This window comes from Columba livia, chromosome 15 (genome assembly GCF_036013475.1).
Source record: "Columba livia isolate bColLiv1 breed racing homer chromosome 15, bColLiv1.pat.W.v2, whole genome shotgun sequence".
Classification (NCBI taxonomy): domain Eukaryota; kingdom Metazoa; phylum Chordata; class Aves; order Columbiformes; family Columbidae; genus Columba; species Columba livia.
In genome coordinates this window covers 14,336,887-14,349,183 of record NC_088616.1, presented here as the reverse complement: position 1 = coordinate 14,349,183, position 12,297 = coordinate 14,336,887, and the positions used below count along the sequence as shown (strand labels likewise).

Genomic DNA, 12,297 nt, shown 5'->3' with positions numbered 1-12,297 from the left:
AAACTATAATTTCTTTGACTCTCTGGATGTCCTGAGAGAGGAGAGAGGTCGTTGAAAAGCAGGTTACACTTAAATTCATTTTTAAAAGGTCGATCAAAGTCTGTTAGTTGATAAAAGACTGGTAACAGCAAGATCCATAATACCACTTGCAGGTCGTGAATTCATAGATCCGTATTAGAATAAAATTCTCAACGCTAATATGAGAACTGGAGAATTAAAGTGCACTCGGTGAACGCAAGAATTGTTACGATTTAGGCATTTGGCTTAGAGTCCTTTTCAGTGAGAGGGGAGATGCGGCTGCCCTGGCTGTCCATGGGAATTAAGAGGAGTCTGGGCTAATATATCTTAAGCAAGCCCATTGTCTCCTTTGTGAGCCCGCTGTCCCCGCAGCGGCGGGGCTGTGCACACACCTCAAAGCACGCGGGGCCAGCCTGGGCACAGCCGCCACCTTTTGTGAATTGGGGAAATCTCGTGGCTGCGGATCAAAGAGCAAAATAAATATTTGTAAAATAAAGAAACTTTTTTTTCCTCTCTTGAAAGGTTTCAAACCAGATCAAATAAAAAATGAAGGTGGCTGGAAAGGGCTTCTTTCCTCTACGCGCTCTGGTTTCCTGCGACCCACCTCCACCCTTTCTCTCTCCAGAAGTGATTCATGTGGGAGTAGCTCTTTGTGAAGATCTACCGATAAAGTTATGGCAGCTATCCAAAGACATTCGTGGCTCCTGGCAATCTATTTTCCTTTAACATAATTATATCCTTGTGGGGGATAAATCTAGGAGATTTTTTTTTTTAAAAAAAAAAGCACTTCAGCGTTGGAGGGGAAAAAAAATGAGATTTGAGTCGTCTGCAGTGTTGTGTGATGGTGCTCTGCTTCTCATGTCCCAAATAATTGGTAACAGCGAAATTGTTTCAGAAATTACTATCTGCGTGGTTAACCTTGAGTGCACAAGGGTGGGGGGCGGTGCATTTTCTTTTCAATTTATATTAATTCTGGTGTCATACTCATTATCTCGTTCATGTTGCTGGGAGCTTGGGGAGCTCGCCTTCAAACCAGCAGAGCTGTTCTTTCATTCGGACAGTCGGGGAAGCATCACTTTTGGCAGAGCCTTGTGCTCCTTTCTGTGATATATTCAGGACCTAATCAAGTTATACCATCCATAAGTGCTTGTGTAACGTAACTCGGTGAAATGTTCTCTTGGGGCCTGACAGATGTATCGTGCTTTAGAAAAGATTGTACCCTTCAGATGTTGGAAATGCCACAGGAAAAAAAAAAAAATGCAAAAGGGCAGCATAAAATGTGAACTCTTAAAAATAGCCTCAAATTCTGGCTGTGTAACGTGGCCTGCTATTAAGCTTGCCTACAAAAGCTTGCAGTTGTGTGGCTGTTCGGCAGCGGTTAATTTTAATGGCATGAGAAAAAAAATGCAAGTTTGCTTTTCTCTCGAGTCAGAGCAAATTACAGTGTTCCTGTGCCATCAGTTCTAATGATGTTTCTAGTTTCCTAAAAGCCAATTTTGCAACATAAGTGAAATAGGCATATCTTTCACTCACACTGTATCGGTCCCTGAAAATACACCTTGTGTTAATGTATCCGTCTATAATTGATGTATTGCGAATGTCGAGCGCTATCACATAATCAAAAAGCTTAGAGGTTAAACAACTTCTTACAGAACCGCAGACCAGTGGTTGGAATTATTACTAACTCTAGACAAGATGCTATAATTTCCTTTCAGATAATATAGCAACCCAGGGTGGCGTAAAACTTCTTGTTAGAACAGGCTGTACCATAAGATAAACTCCCATTCATAAAGATTTCTAGCTTTAGGCGTAGGGAAATAAAATGTATGGGAAAGAAATACCAGGAGATAGACTTCTGGAGAAGTCCAGCAATTTAAACTTGATTCTAATTACTGCAAATATATAGAACCTGAAATGTATACATATCTATTTACTTTCCATCTGTAGACACTGCTTAGTATTAATTGTTTAGCTCTTTACAAACATTGTGATTTTTGAGAGGGACTGGCAAGGAATTGTGAAGCAGGCTGAAAAATAAAGAAGGCAAAAGAAGAAGGGATCATCTAGAACCTATTCCAGTCCTTTTGGATTTGGATACTCTTCAATGGGACCCTGGAACAATCCCAAGCGGGTAGGGAGAATGGAGAAACATAATCTCGTTTGTCTTACCTATTATATTTCTGCTTTTGGCTGTGGCGTGTGATTCCAGTTCCCTCTGCTCCTCCTGAGAATGTCTCTGCTGAAGCCGTGAGTTCAACCCAGATCCTCCTGACCTGGACCGCAGTCCCCGAGTCCGACCAGAACGGCCTCATCCTGGGCTACAAGGTGTGCAACTGCAGCTTCGTGTTTCCTTCATTTTAATGCATTACCTGGGTATCTTTTTTGCATTAGTTATTTATTTATAAATCAGCTGGAGAAGATACAGGAAGTAGGCTGGTTTTTAAAGGGGTGACTGGTGAATGTATTCTCATTTTATGTGAAAAAGAGGAATCTAAAAGTGCTCCTTTTTTCAGTCCTTACATAACAATCTTTTCTTTTTGTATTTCGTGTGTGTTATTTCCACAGATACTGTTCAAAGCAAGAGATTTAGACTCTGAACCAAAGAGCCAAATGGTACGAGGTAACCACACACAGTCTTGCCTGCTGTCTGGCTTGCGGAAATACGTGCTCTACGAGATACAGATCTTGGCGTTCACTCGTATCGGAGATGGAGTGCCCAGCTCTCCTGCAGTTATAGAAAGAACCAAGGATGATAGTAAGTTCAGATTACCGAAATATGTGTCTTATTTCATCCAGCTTTTTAACACTGCTTTCTTTTAGTGATACAAGTGTAGACAACAGCCCAAACTTAAGGCTGTTTGTATTTTTTAGGGCTGGATCCCTACCTGGTATAACTCAGCACTATTCCATTGGTCAGGGTCTGAGCATTTGGCAAAACCAGAGTCCCTCATTTCTTTTTTCTCTGCAGCTGATGAAGAGGAAAAGAACTTGTAGAATTGTGCTCTGAAGCTCCGTGTAGACAGTTTCTATTGAAGACAATTTTGAGAGTGCAATTATAAATTCCTATTGAAGTTCAATCATGCTCTAAAAAAAGAGTAGAGCACTGCAATTGAAAGCAATAAACAAATCAGGTTAGGATTGGACTGAAGGAGAGATATAGAATTTGCAACTTCAGTAATCCGTTCTCATTTTTTTCCCAAAAGAACAAGGTATTGACCCTGAAAGATGATCAGACGAGCTGCTTTTTGGAGCTGCCTCCAGGGCTTCCCATGAGCTCAGGGACTCCCAAGCACAGTTTGGTGTTGAAGGACCCAACACATCGGTGTGGTGGGAACATCCCTGCCCGTGGGGTTTTACAGGCATTTAGTGCAACTCTTACACAATTTTAGGGTGTTTTTTTTCAAATGTTGAAGTTACTTTTAGTCTCATTACCTTTTCTGTATTAAATGAAGGTTAATATCAGTGTGAGAGGCTTTTGTTTATTACTCCCAATGAAGATGATCAAAAAAGTGTCACTCTTTTTTTCATCAAAATCTTTTCAATAATAATGCAATAAATGATGCACATTCATTCAGGTAATTTTGTTGGGCTGAAAATACATTCAGACTTCTGGCTTAAATTAGATTTTTTGGAGTACGAGCATGGAGAGACGGGGACAGGAACAGGGACAACAGCTCCCTGACATCTTTTTAGCCATTTTCTCAGATCAGTGCTTGTGGGGGGACTTGGCTGTTCTTTGAAAGGAAACAGAGAAATTACTGTTAGCAGAACTCTGCAGGGAGCAAGAAAGCACTCACTGAAATGTGCATATCGGACTATAATGAGAAATATTTTTAAATGTTTGTTTTAGATAACCCCATTATAACAGTTCCCTCCTTAAGTGCATGTTGGCAAATGATACAAATTGTTCTTCCATCTCCTTAGCCCTGACATAAATATGTTGTGTCTCCTCTGGGCTCAACTTAATTAAAAAGTATCATCAGGGGTAATGCAGGTGGAATTTGTGCTGAAGGGGAAATTTTGCGGATGCTAATTGTGCGAATTAGCATCTCCTCACCTTGTGAACCTGGGCTGGTCAGCACAGCCACCAGCCGTCCGGATTAATGTGCATCTCACCTGCCTCAGGTTCTCCTGCTCAGACCCCAGTGTTTAAAATGCACATGTAAAATCAGAGGCAGTTCAAAGCTGGTGCTGATGACACAGAGAGGAGAGATTATTCAGTTCCAACAGGTATGAAGCAGATTAAGCTGACACGTAAGTCTCTGTAAAGGCAGCTTGGTGACTTGCTTGATAGTGTGTTAACAGTTACCTGGGGGTGTTGGGGACGGCTGGCGGGGCTCCCGCAACGCTGCGAGGAGATAACTCTGACAGAGGTCAGAGAATCCTGCTAAACGCATTTTGTAGCTGCAGTAAAACACTGTAGGGTGCATTAGTTCTGTGTCATGTTCGGTGTCCGCGGGTGCTGGAGGCATTTGGCCATGGACAGAATTCCTCAAAATAAATGTATATTATTTATGTATGTAGGTGCTCCTAACAATCTATCACTGGTGAGATACAGCTTGAGCCGCCTCCTGTGTAAGGTGAGCAGAGAACTTGTAATTCCTCTGATGTGCAATGCTTGCTAGCATGATGTCTTTCTGTCTTTCCAGCCCCCGGGCCGCCCGTGAGGCTGGTGTTCCCCGAGGTGAGGCTGACATCCGTACGGATTGTTTGGCAGCCGCCGGAGGAGCCCAATGGAATCATCCTGGGTAAGAGGGAACAGCAAACCAAGGGCTGGGAGGAGGGAGCGGGAGACCAGAGCGAACTCGAGCTGTTGGATTTTCCGTCCTTTTGCATTGCTGGATTAGAAACCACACGTAGGCAAATCTGTGGCAAAAGAAAAGTTGTTTGTGTCAACTGAGAAACAGGGAACCCTGTGGTGAGGAGGAACATTCTTCCTGGCTCCATGGTGTGTGTTTTCCTAAGCCAAAATTCCATGTCATTCGTGGCTCTGTGTTTGAATCGTCGTCTCTCCTCCCATCTGCGGTTGGGTTTGTAACCTCTTTGGCTGTTGGGCAACCTGCCTGTAGAGCTGCAGCAGGCAAGAGCTGGAATTTCCCCTCTTTCCCCCGGTTCACCTTTGCTGGGCAAACCCAACGTTTCAGTTTCATCTGTGCTTCCATTTTATTGCTTCCTTTGGATAATATTGTCTGGTAGGTCGCAAGGAGTAAACTCATATTTGGCTTTTCATCAAGTGAAAGAGAGGCAACAAGGCACAACAAGAATTCATAAGAAACCTTCTTACCTTCCTGCTCTCATAACTCTTGGGTTGCCTTTGCAATGTGTACACCAGCCACTACTTGTACTTAAAACATGAAGACTTTTACAATGTAAGAATCCATTCTTGCGTCCAAAATTAAAGCAGCAATTTTGTGTTTTCTGCTAATGTTAAACACATTTTACAGTGGTTCCAGCTGTTGCATAAAGGTTTGTCTCTCAGTTCTGAAAACAGGAGCAAAAGCTTTTAGTTTTTGTTTAGTTCTCAGTCTGCCGGGCCTTTCTGCTTCTAATTTCAGTGCCATTGTTCAGGCTTGCCTGTAGCCTTCTAGCAATATTTCCTAAAGCTGTCACTGTTGGCTGGAGGGTGCCCACATCAAATGCTGCTGTGTTGGGAGCATCCTGTTAAATAAAGGACTGGTCTTGCTTCACATTTAAATATTGAGTTAAGAACTTGAAGTGTTTGCTCAGGTGTGTAGTTTCCTGAAGCGATCCTGATGCCTGAAGACGCAGAGCAATCATAAGCTGGTATCCAAAGGCAGGTGCTGCAGGGGTTTTGTGAACACGAGAACGTGTCTGCGTGAAGCTTGGCAGCAGTTAACCCATCAGCGATGGATCCACGCGGGGTTTTGCTGCAGCTCGGAGAAGTTTGGCTTCCAGGTTGTGTTGCGGGTTTGATTTGTCGCTGTTTTTTGAGGAACTGTGTGTCCTAGAACTTGCTCTCGGTGCAGACTGGGGTTTGAATCACAGGATGTGGCTAAGGAGTGAAAAAAAACCCATTTGATAGAAATGATGAGAAAGTACAAAAGAGATTTTGCCCTCCCGACTGTGTTCCAATGTCTCACATTGCTGCACTTTGTCAGCCTTATTTGCTGAAGTTGCAAGCTCGGTGGAGTAGGAATTCTCTTTTATTTTGTCTTTGCACAGTGCTTTGTGCAATACGTCCCCTTCTCAGCTTGCTCTTATACCCGCTACACTGGTGATAAAATCAAACAAATGTGGGGCTGCGAGGGAAGGGGAAGAGTGTCCTGGAGAGAACGCTTGGCATGGTTAGCGTGTAGACTCTTGTCTCTGATGTCTTGCACATTCCAATTCCAGTAACACATCCCAGGATAGTTGATACTGTCCTGACATGGCTCTTTTTGCAACACTGATATTGTAACTAAGTAGGTCTATGACCCACTATTAATTCCTACGCTTTTTCTGCAGTGCACTTCCAGGTCAGTCAGCCCCTCTTTTAGATACGTACATTAAGCTTTTTTCTTTGTAAGTGTGATAATTTGCAGGTGCATTTATTGAAGTTCATTTTACTGATTCCAGACCATCTCTCCTCATTATCAAGATCACTTTAAATTACAGTCTTGTCCTCTAAATGGCTCACAGCCACTCACAATTTGGTTTTATTTTTGAAGTTTGCGAGTAGATTGGCAATTCCATCAGCCAGGTCGTTAATGAAAAGTTTGAGCAGGACCAGACTCATGGCTTATTCTCATGAGACCTTACTAAATACGTTCTCCCAATTTGTTAGCAAACTACTGATAACAACATTGTGACTTCTTCTTATAAAGCATTCGAGTCAAAATGTGTAGTATTTTTCTTGGATTCTGTTTCTCTTGTTTGCTTTTAGCTGGGCTGTGTGCCACCATATTAAAGCCTTACTTAAAGTCAATGTGGATCATATCTACTCTTCCCACCTGGCCAATTACACTGTCAAAATGGAGAATAGATTATTTGATATTTATTATTTGCTCCAGACAAATACATATTGGCTGTTCCTTGGCACATTATTATCCTCATGGATGCTTATATATTGACTCATATTTTTTTCCAGGATCTTTCTGGATATTGAACTTTAGCTTGATTTGTCCATAATTCCTCTGGTTTTTCTTTCCCTGTTTTAAAGTATAAGGGTACTCTGTTTGCCCTTCTGTAATATTCTGGGATGTCACCTGTCCTCCACAAGTTCTTGAAGATAATCACTAATTATTTGGAGATGGCTCCAGCTACTTATATGAGCACTGCAGGGCAAATTTCATCAGGCCTTTCTGACTTGATTACATCTAGCTTAACTAAATATTTGTTAACCTGTTCTCTATTCTAGCCTACATCCCTACTTATATTGTTGTCAGTTTTAATCTGTGTTAAGTATCTAGTCAGCATCAACTTTGTGTGTGAAAATGAAGCAAGGGAGGTATCAGCCTTCCATGCTTTTCTATCTCACCTGTCTTGTGCTGATCATTCCTTCCCAGTAGTTGACCTGTCCTCCTTCTGTCTCTCAAATTTTTAATGTATTTATAACATTTTTCTCATTTCCTTTGATGCCCTTTAAGTTCTAACTCACTTTGCGCTTTGCCCATTCTGATCGTGTCCCTGTGTGCTTGTGCTGTCTATTTATACCCTCCCTTGGACATGTGTCCCGTTTCAACTTTTGTCCAAGTCAGGTTTGATTTTCAGGTCATTAGTGGGCTCTGGATGCAAACATATTGGCCTCTTAACATCTTTTGTCTGCATTGGGATAGTGGAACCTTTTTTTTTTGGTCTCTTTTAAAGCTGTCAGCTAAGCTGAATTCTTTTTTTCCCTTAGAATTCCTTCCCGGGGGATGTTACCCGCCAGTTCCCTCACTCCACCTCTTTGAAGTCCATTGTCTTTATTCAACAGTTCTTACTCCTTTATATTTTTGGTTTTTGATAGTAGAAACATTGAGGTTGGTGGAGGAAGTAGCTGCCAATGTAAGAGAGAAAGTAACAATTACTCATGCTGGGCACTTCTGTGATCTTTCCCAAGAACTGAGGAGTACTTCAAAAATAGATAAAAAACCATGCATAGCATTCTAAGTAAAGGTTGCACGTTGATTTTTTTTCCCCTGTACACCTTTTAAATCTCATTACTGTAATCAACTATCAAAACACCATCATAACCACCACAGTCAAGTGCACTGAGGCAGAGCTGTTGGAAAAAATGAGTTAACATAATTTTGCACGGTGCCCTTCTATTCACTAGTGGGCTTGGAAAGAAAAAATACTTGCTTTGCAAAAGCAACTTATATTCAGAGCCTTTGAACTAATGTTCCTGCTCTGCTAGCTTTGTCCTCTGAGCATACAAGCACCTTTGCAGCTAACATTTTTGTAATCTATATCAAAACATGTTCTAGCATTTCAGAGAGAGATTAGCAGGATGAAAAACTGGCAGGCACCAAGAGGGAAAACCACTTGTTTGGTTGGTTAAATATTTTACTGCCAGATATTTCCATGTCTCCTTTTGGGAATGTTACACTAATCATCCGAGGCTTCGCTTTCTCTTCTTTCCCGCACTTAGTTCAGCAAGCACCCAACATAATTCCTTAAATACTATTAAAGAAAAATGGCACATTAATGTGCATATGTGCACTTGTAACTATGAGCTTCCTCTGAACGCCAGAGCTCAACCAGCAGCCTTCCAGACCCTGGTTAGTATTCCTCGTGGTTTCCTTCTATATAGCGTTTACCTGAAGCTTATTGCAAAAGTGTAAGAACTCCACTGAGAATTAGAACCGAAATTGGATGTAATCCATGTTTGCAAATTCATATTTTGATCCTAGGCTGCATTTGCACACCCGCTGGCCCTTAAACAGATAAGCAGTAAAATCAACAAACTGGATTGCTGCTCCACCAGGCAGAGCGTAACCTCCCAATATCATTTGGCTTTCCCTAAGTTCTGTGACAAATTAATAAGTGTTTGTATCTCTGCTGCACCATGGCCTGCGTGAGCGGGTGCTGTCACTTCTGAAGGGCTTTGTATGGTGATGAGCTTGAAAGCTTCTTTATATTCGCGGTGTGTTGTCTTCCTGCCTGTTTGCTTTGGGGAATCTACTGGTTGTGTTGCGGTGACCTAACATTTAACAGGCAGTTCAGATTGTTGCCTTTTATTGAGTTCAGAAAGCATAGCTCATGAAACTGCTTGCAGTTGTGCAAAAAATACTTAAAAAGATGCTAATGCAAAAATAAGCCTGGTTTCAATGAATAAATAAACTCCTGAAGAGTTGCTCTTTCAAGGATTTTTCTGTGCTGTTTTGGCCTGGTCAACAGCAGAACTTCCCATAGCAGAAGCTGCTTGGGATCTAATGCCATATGGGGAAAAGTAAAATTAAGAAAACAATAAGGATTCTTCCTATTGACCACCCAGATACTTCACATTCGGTAAGTTATTCCTTTCCCAGCAAATTTTACTCTGATCACCTTTTAAAGATTCTGCTCTTATTCATAACCTTTTATTCTTTTTTTTTTTTTTTCTAAATGTAAGATATCTCTGACATCTTATTGTCATAATGGAGGAAGGAAAGGAAGTTTCCTTGTTCCTCCACTGCAGCAATTGCAGTTATTGCCTCTTACAGCCCTTGAGTGTACATTAATTTATCTTTGAACACCTCCCATTTACCTCTATTGATTTGCCTTGTTTGATTCCACTTAACATTTCCTGTCTTCTCCCATCCTGTGTTGCTGAAATTCAGCAACTTAATAATTTTATCTTTTTGATCTTGTGTTAGCCCTAATTATTATCCAAGCTGTGGTTTAAATACTGCGTGTTCTCTGTCGCTCAGAGAGAAAGAAAAGCAATGCTTTTTTATGCCAGCAGGTATCCTGGCTGTCCCAATCTAATAGGAGAGGGTGATGTAGGGGCTCAAAATGAAGATACTGGGTATCTCTCAGGTGGGTTGTAGGCAGCAATACGAGTGAGCTGAGTTCAGGTGCAGAGATTGGATACGTATCTTTGAATCAAACTGAGGGAAGTGTTGAGTTTCTGAGGAAATATGTAAAGGTGACAGCTCTGGTTGTGTAAACTCTGCCTGAGATATCCAGGAAAATAGATATTTACCCAGACTGTCAGCTAACACGGCAGATGGAGGAGAGGACAGTGAGAGCTGAGGCTGTTTTTCACAGGGATGCATTGAAAGGGAGTTTGCAGAGCCTGTCAGAGGCAGGCTGTGACAAGCGATTTCTGCTTTTTCATGGCTAAGTTGTTTTTTACAGTAGCCGAGGATCCACTTGGTGTAAGTTATTATAATGCCCTAGATATGAATGTGTCCCTTTGCCTGATCTGCGCCTGTTTGTAATTGGCTTTCCAGCATGAGCACCACCATTTAGCAGTAAATAGTTATCTTTCTGCTCCTCCTTACATTTTAACTACTCTTTATATTTTACAAAGGTTTAGAAAACAGAGGAAATTGCTTGACAAGGATATGTCCCAGATATCATACTTATCTTTTAATAACTAGAGAAGTCAACTTTTCTGTTCTTTTAATATTCTCTGTTTCCCCCCAGGTCTTATTCTTTGTCTCTTATGTCCCTTTATCAAACTCCTTTGGCCATCTTAGTTGCTTCTTCCTTCATCTTTTCTACTGCTGTAAGAATTTCCTGCTTGCTTTTCTTTTACTATTTTTCCCCCTTATTGAGATCCTGTACTGAGGCTTTCACTCCCACGTTCTTCACATCTGTATAAACAAAACAGATCGTAGTGTATCTGTTTCTTCTCCCCATTACTATCTGACTTCCTGTGGACTTTAAAAAAAAGATCAAAATACTGTAGTACTAAAGATACAGAAATACTTTGGTGAAATATATTGGACCAGTAATGGGAGAGCTGGTGGCATGGATAAAAGAAGGGAGTTTGAAGGTGGAAAAATGAAAAGTTCAAAGCGTAAAAACCTAAAACTTTGCTGGGATCTAAGCACGCTCAGGAGCTCTGAGAAAATCAGGCTATTATTCATCTAGGGCTCTGATGCTCTCCACCCAGCTGTGAAGATGTGGCTGTGGGAAGATGCCGTGGGGTGTGAGGGGACCCAGGCAGCTCGAGCTGAGCCCCTCGGGCCCCGAGAGCCTTTTACTGCTGGTGCCCATTTCCAAACGTGGATGCCCGGGGTGCATTAAGGCGCTGCAGGGCATCGGATCTGTACCCAAACCCGTTCACAACCTGCAGGAGCTCAGGCTGAAGCCACAGGCGCTGGGAGAAGCCAAGTCACTCGTTGAGGTGTGTGTGCAATCAAATCTGTTCCATGCAAGGCGGCTATGGCTGTTGCCCCACATCCCCTGGCAGCTGCCGAAGAAAAAAGGACAAGGAAATGCTGGTGCATTGTCGACAGCACTGTGAGAGTCAGCACACCAGAATTAATACCATCTGTATCCCAATTAAATGGCACTTGTTCAGGACAGCGTGCACCACACGCGAGCGTGGCATTGAGTCAAGAGCACGCAGGAACTCTGCTTGTGCCTTTTCTGTGAGTGGGCATGTGGCAGTTGTTGTATGCTCACAGTGGGAAATAAATGTCATTGATTTTGTCTAATAGCCACAGGTAAGATAAAAATCTCAGTTTTCGTGCACTGACCTTCACAAATGAAGCACACCAGGTTCGACTCCCCATGTTCTTGCTGCAGCCAAAATGTGGTGGAAGTTCAGACTCTAGCTGAATTAATTCCAAAAGAAAGAGATGGTCTCAGGTGCTGCAGACCCCTTTGTCATTCGGAAGATGAGCAGAGGGTTGGCAGAATCATGTCATGACTGTTTTGTTTTCAGCTGGTTTGATTTGGGTTTGTTGGCTGCCCTCTGCCCTGTGTAACTCCATGAAGCGTTTAATTGTACAACTGTAGTCAGTTTGGGCAATAAAGCCCCACACCAGTTCCGGTATTAATTGATTTTGGAAGTCAGCAGCTGGACTGAAAGTTACCATCAAGCTCCAGAAGTGGGAGCCTGATTCAGTTGCTGGGCTTGCAGAATGAATTAGAACATTTGGCAGATCCTCTTTGGGGGACAGTTGTTGCTAGTGGTGCGTGAGAGCGCTGGAAACCCTCCTTTGCACAGTTGGATCATTAATAATACAGGCTAAATCTAATTGTCAGGCAGGTTGGAATGGGGGTTATCACTTACAGGCATCAACAAAATTGATTATTAAGTGCCGCGTGGTTGAAGCAGGACCTCACAGCTTGCAGGCTTCTTCCTTGGACTGTGGCAGGAGAAGGAGGCTGTTATTGGCGGCTCTGGCGGCTGCTGTA

General features: G+C 42.3%; 1 protein-coding gene across 12 annotated transcripts in view; it reads left to right on the top strand.

The window, feature by feature from the left end:
• The window catches only part of SDK1 (sidekick cell adhesion molecule 1), a 375,516-nt gene that overhangs the window by 295,785 nt on the left and 67,434 nt on the right, over positions 1 to 12,297 (top strand). For all 12 annotated transcript variants that reach the window (XM_065031442.1, XM_065031436.1, XM_065031444.1 and 9 more), the window contains 3 exons: positions 2,228 to 2,343; positions 2,584 to 2,773; positions 4,668 to 4,766. In XM_065031442.1, the coding sequence (XP_064887514.1) occupies positions 2,228 to 2,343; positions 2,584 to 2,773; positions 4,668 to 4,766 (405 nt within the window). The remainder of the gene's footprint in view (positions 1 to 2,227; positions 2,344 to 2,583; positions 2,774 to 4,667; positions 4,767 to 12,297) is intronic.